The following is a 6,173-nucleotide window of genomic DNA, read 5'->3' on the forward strand; positions in this document are numbered from 1 at the left end:
AATATAGTGTAGGATACATACAGTATATTTAGAATCTTACACTCACCGGCCACTTTATTAGTTACACCTGTCCAACTGCTTGTTAACACAAATGTCTAATCAGCCAATCACGTGGTGGCAACTCAATGCATTTAGGCATGTAGACATGGTCAAGACGATCTGCTGCTCTTCAAACCGAGCATTAGAATGGGGAAGAAAGGTGATTTAAGTAACTTTGAATGTGGCATGGTTGTTTTTGCTAGATGGGCTGGTCTGAGTGTTTTAGAAACTGCTGATCTACTGGGATTTTCACTCACAATCATCTCTAGGGTTTACAGAGAATGGTGAGACAAAGAGAAAATATTCAGTGAGAGGCAGTTCTGTGAGCACAAATGCCTTGTTGATGCTTGAGGTGGTGGTGTAATGGTGTGGGGGATATTTTCTTGGCACACTTTGGGCCCATTGGTACCATTTGAGCATCACGTCAATGCCACAGCCTTCCTGAGTATTATTGCTGATCTTCTGATGGCTATTTCCAGCAAGGTAAAGCGCCATGTCATAAAGCACGAATCATCTTAGACTGTTTTTTTTTTAGACATGACAATGAGTTCACTGTACTCAAATGGCCCCAACAGTCACCAGATCTCAATCCAATAGAGCACCTTTGGGATGTTGAGTAACGAGAGATTTGCATCATGGATGTGCAGCTGCTTGATGCTATCATGTCAATATGGACTGAAATCTCTGAGGATCTCTGATCTATTTCCAGTACCTTGTTGAATCTATGCCACAAAGGGTTAAGGCAATTCTGAAGGCAAAAAGGGGGTCCAACCCGGTATTAGACCTAATAAAGTGGGCGGTGAGTGTATATGCATTGTACTCATAGGTTAAAAAATCTCATTTTATTTCATTGCAAAAATCATTAGAATAAGCTAAGGTCATGTTCCATGAAGATATTTTGTAAATTCTAATTGTAAATATATTGAAGCTTATTTTTTAATAATGAATTTGTTTGGAAACTTTAAAGGTGATTTTCTCAATAATTTGATATTTTGAAGCCTCAGATACCAGATGTTCAAGTACACTGTAAAAATATCTGTAATTTACAGTTTCCATATTTTAAGTGTTTTCCGTATATTTATAATTGCAATTTACATGTATGTCTCTGTTCTATCCACTCTAAAAACTCTAAAAGTATAAAACTCTAACTGTAATAAAACTCTACAGTATAACAGTGACAATTATTGACATTTCAATAATTATAATAAAAGTCACTTTTTAAAACTTTTTAAAAGTTGCTATATCATGTATATTAATGAAGTTGCATGTGGTTCACAATAGTGCGCTAATTGGCTCAAACCAAGTCTTCCTCATGAATTAATGCTGAAAGCTCAAAGACGTCACTGTGTACTGTCCGGTACAGAGAGCCAATCTCCACGCTGGAATTTACCCAAGGATTTCATCGCCGTGACGCAGCTTCAAAATTTCTTTTCAAACCAGAGGAATAAATTAGCTTAAAACAACGCAAAAAACAATTTTCTATTTTTTTGTGAAATAGTCCTTATAGTGTTTTTAGCAATGTGGGACACATATATGACTGTCAACATCTCAAAAATGTGTTTTGCTGTTTCGTGACCCTTTAAAGAAGTGGACTGCCTTTTTAGAGCATGGTGATACTTGCTGGTGCTGATGGCTGAGGCTCTCAGCAATTACGTGAATAAAAAGCTTATTTAGAAATCTAAATTTAAAATGAATTGACACTTACTGCATTATTAGTTTTGTGGTCCAGGGTCACATATTACTGTATATTTTTAAATGTAAAAACCAGTCTGAAAAAAAGAGAGAAAAAACTTTCGAATAAACTGATACATTATTTTACAATTTTCTTACACTGTTTAAGATTCCAAAAATATGTTTGAGTTTTTCAATAACTAATGTGTTTGGGTGAAAAGTGTGATTAAACATTTATGATGAATTTATTAATAAGTGTGCTGTATAGTGATTAGATATTATGTTTCATTCAAATTTAAGTTGCTTGAAAACAGTGATTATGCTTTTGAATATATGAACTGTAATAACAGATTGTTTGAATGTAATATTAAAATATCAACTATACTAAAGGTAAACAAAGATGACTGGATGATAATAATAATAAAAGGCATAACTTTTTCAGAGATTCTGTGGTTTGGACTGGAAAAAGGGCAGAGTTCATATACATACAGCACTAAACATCTGTACTGCACCACCTACACCACTCTCATCTGCCTGTCAACTGTCCCAGAGGAAATTACTAGCATCAGCTGGCGGTATGTTGGCTTTGTGGGTACAGAATCAGTGGAACTGCAGTAGGTCAAATCCTCAGGGAACACAATAGTCTGGATTCACTGTACAGAATATTTCCGCATCTACATCAGTTTCTTGAACATTGCACAAAAATACCTGTTATTCTAGCTCGCAGTTTTATTTATTATTATTATTATTAACTTTTGTGCACTCTTCAAATTTGCATCTACTGAATTATACTGTTTTAAAATCATAATTTTTTGCATTTATTCAAACTACTATATTGCTTAGAAAATTACAGGATTTTAACTCTTTAATTGCTAAATTCACAAGTGATGTCACTGAATTGATGAAAAACACACAAAATGACGTATTTTCAACATAAAAAGTAATTGTGGACTGGATATTTTTTCCCTTTTATCAGTCTTGCATTTGAATGTTTAGTAAGCATTGGCTTTGATGCATTGTTAGATTTTCATTTTTTCTCTAATTTACTGTTGGTGGCTGTTTTTGCACCATTAACTTCCATTAAAACCATATTTGATGGTTCATAATTCACAGTCTTTGTTTTTGTTTACTCCATGTAGTTCTGAGAGCTGGGATACATCTTTTGATTTTCTCAGACACATTAAGTTAAGTGCATAAATGTCAATTTCACACACTCAGACACACACACGCACACACACTTTAATTTGCTGTTATACTCCATATAAAATCCAGACACAGCTTTTTTTCAGCTTTTTTTTTTTTTTTTTTTTTTTTTGCACAGGCCTATCTAAAGGGTTAATGGTGCCAACAGACGATCAACAGTAAAACTAACAAATTGTGCCCCTTCCCGACAGGGAAAACTACCAACAATCAAAAATGCATGATTATATGGTGTCATGGTTTTGTAAAAAAAAATGTGGTTATAATGGAAGTCAATGTGGCAAATAACAGCTAACAGTAAAGTAAGGAGAGAAAAAATCTATCAAAAACAATGCATTAAAGGCAATGTTGTTTCACATGTCTAGGACTTTGATAAAAGGTTAAAAAAATCAAGTCCACAATAATTTGTTATATTAAATACATGGCATTTTGTGTGTTTTTTTTTCAACAAATCAGCAACTGTATTTATGAATTTGGCAATTAAAGAGTTAAAATCCTGTAATATTCTAAGCAATTTAATCAATTTGATCAGGACTGAAGTTGATTAACAGATTTATGGAAATAATAATAATAATAATAATAATAATAATAATAATAATAATAATAATATTAATAATAATAATAATAATAATAACAATTTAATCTGATGCATGTTTACAGCAGTTTAATTCAGTGGATGTTTTCTTCCCAAGCATAACAACAGGGTAGTAAATTTGTCCAGAGTGTATCGTTGAGTTTTTTTTATTTTCCTAACATTTGTTTCTAAATAACATGTCACCAAAATCATTCTGCTAGCTGAAACACCAGTTATGGCCAAATTAAGACTAAAAAATCACCCCAGAGTGGATGAAAACATTCCCAACAGTACATAGGGGTTAATAGGGGTTATATTTGATTATTGTATAACATTTTTTTAACTACAGTTTTAAGCATTTTTTATAGCTGCAAAAAGAGACTCAATTCATCTTTTGAAGTTTATATTGCTGGTTATAAATCTGAGGAATCAAGAGTGTGCAGTTTTCTGATGTATTGTCTTTAATCCCATGTTAGGGAATATGCATTGAAAATTCCCTTCTATGCCTGAAATCATCTGCACAGAGTATGTACAAGACATAAACTTGACTTACTTATTCTTGAAGAGAGAGAGAGATAAACTAGAGAATTCAAATGATAATTTTTCAGCTGCAAACAAAGGAATGAGACTCATAGACGTGCATTAATCTGCTCCATTAATATAATTCAGTGCCACATCAAAGCATTTACAGCGCCATCCAGCGGATCCAACTAGTCGAACGGCATTAAACTTATAAATAGATGATAAGAATAATATGAAGCATGTCTAATGTTAATATTTTGTTAATTAAAGTTTTTAAAGAAGTCTAAATAAAATTATTAATGTTAATAAGCAGATTTAATTAAATGTTAAAGCTATATCTTCATATTTATGATAATAATAAAACAACATCAATTATAATTATTTATTTATTAATAAAATTCGATTATTTAATTTTTGTCCGTTTCTAAGTAAATGTCTATCATTAATTAAACAAACTAATACAAATACTTAATTATAGGCTAATAAAAATTAGTGCCAGAAGTATGAAACAAAATTATTTTATATATTAACAAGTATATTAATGATATTAATAAGTTAAATAAGAAAAACATTTAGGTCTGTTTGATTAATATGCATACCATAAGAATAGCAAAATTGTATTAGATATTAATAATATTTTGTTAATAAGAGATGGCCTTTCAATTTTAAAAATAAATATATATTTTGTAGCCTAATAAAATAAGGATATTTAAAATTAACAGCCGACTACATACATGTAATAGATTATGCACACAAAAAAGGGTAATAGTAAGGTTACTAAATTAATTTTCTAAATTTATCCCGTAAAAGACTACATCTCCCGAGATCCACAGAGTGCTAGGAGTCCATGCACAGCCTGTTTGTTTGGGGAAGGGAGGCGTCCCATATCAGCCGGTCTCCTGTCAGAAAGTTTGTCCCGCGCCGCGGCTTTTCTTCCAGCGGGGCCGCTGATGAACAGCCGCGGTCAGCCGTGATACCGCGCACAGGCACCCGCTGTGAGCGAAAGAGGGGGAGGAGGTGAAAGTTCACCATGGCTTGACCGTATCGGATGACAATGTGGAAAAGTTTGGCTGCCTCCTCAGATTAAATTTCTCAAACTCGGAGAATGACAAGCGCACGGAAAAACAATGAAGTAGACGGAGAAAACGAAGCGCTGTCTTTCGATTATTACGACGACGATGACGACTTCGATGCGTTCACTGACGGGGACGGAGACTGCAGCTGCGATGGAGGAGGTTGGAGCTTTAATTTACCAGTCATAAATTACAATTTATGGATATGTTTGTAATAGGGCGCAAAATATAGCTAATTATAGCCCATGTCACACAATAAATCCCATTCCCCTATTAAAACACAGTTAATTGTACAGCAATGCTGGTAGCCTTATTTAACATTACTTAAAGTGTCATAAATTAATCTATACGTAAACTAAAATATAAACTTTCTGTATGCATACACTTTTTGACACCCACTTTATTTGGTTTTGATATCGTCAATAAGGTGTAAAACAAATAGGCCTAACCTATAGGCTCAAGGTGTTGGGAAACTTTGTTTGGTAAACATTTTGGAGGATCGATTTATTAATAAGCGGTAACCTGATATTAATCACTCTTGCTATAAATAAATGGGTTTAGTAAAATTTTTATATTGTTTATTATGTTTTCCAAATAGACTACCACTGATAAATGTAATGGAGGTACTGAAAGCTGTGGTCAGCCAAGTGTTTATAATGGATTTTATAATACTGGTCTTGTTACTAGCAAAACTCCCTTATGGGGACTTTACATTAGTCACCATGACCATGAAGAAAGGTAACTTAAGTTACTTGAAAGTAGCAACATAGGCCTATTACAAGAGACTTAGAAATGAGTGCATATTTTCGCTCTCATGATTTTATTTAAAGACTCTATTGTGTAATTTTATGTATGCATTTTGATCAGCATGACTCTCTGACCTTCAGTTTTTCTTTCCCCCTTATTGGAAAGCATTTAGATTTCACTTACAGATTTTTACTTACAACTTAGTCCATTGTTTGTACATTTACTTTAGATGCAAACGTTGATTATCCACTGCAATGACAATTTTTTTTTCATTAATTGTTTAGCAGTTTAACATGCACACTACACATTCATATCATGCAGGGTCCCAATTAGTTAGACACTTCTAT

The 6,173-nt window shown here is 33.1% G+C and overlaps 1 protein-coding gene across 2 annotated transcripts in view; it reads left to right on the forward strand.

Moving 5' to 3' along the window:
* The first annotated feature begins 4,837 nt into the window (after positions 1-4,837).
* The window catches only part of rragd (ras-related GTP binding D), a 32,413-nt gene continuing 31,077 nt past the window's right edge, over positions 4,838-6,173 (forward strand). Inside the window, exon 1 of one of the 2 annotated variants that reach the window (XM_073927447.1) lies at positions 4,838-5,241. In XM_073927447.1, coding sequence (XP_073783548.1) covers positions 5,112-5,241 — 130 coding nt within the window. In that variant the 5' untranslated portion in view covers positions 4,838-5,111. The remainder of the gene's footprint in view (positions 5,242-6,173) is intronic. The other variant, NM_001099424.2, reaches the window with a different exon arrangement.

Source organism: Danio rerio, chromosome 17 (genome assembly GCF_049306965.1).
Source record: "Danio rerio strain Tuebingen ecotype United States chromosome 17, GRCz12tu, whole genome shotgun sequence".
NCBI classification, from domain to species: domain Eukaryota; kingdom Metazoa; phylum Chordata; class Actinopteri; order Cypriniformes; family Danionidae; genus Danio; species Danio rerio.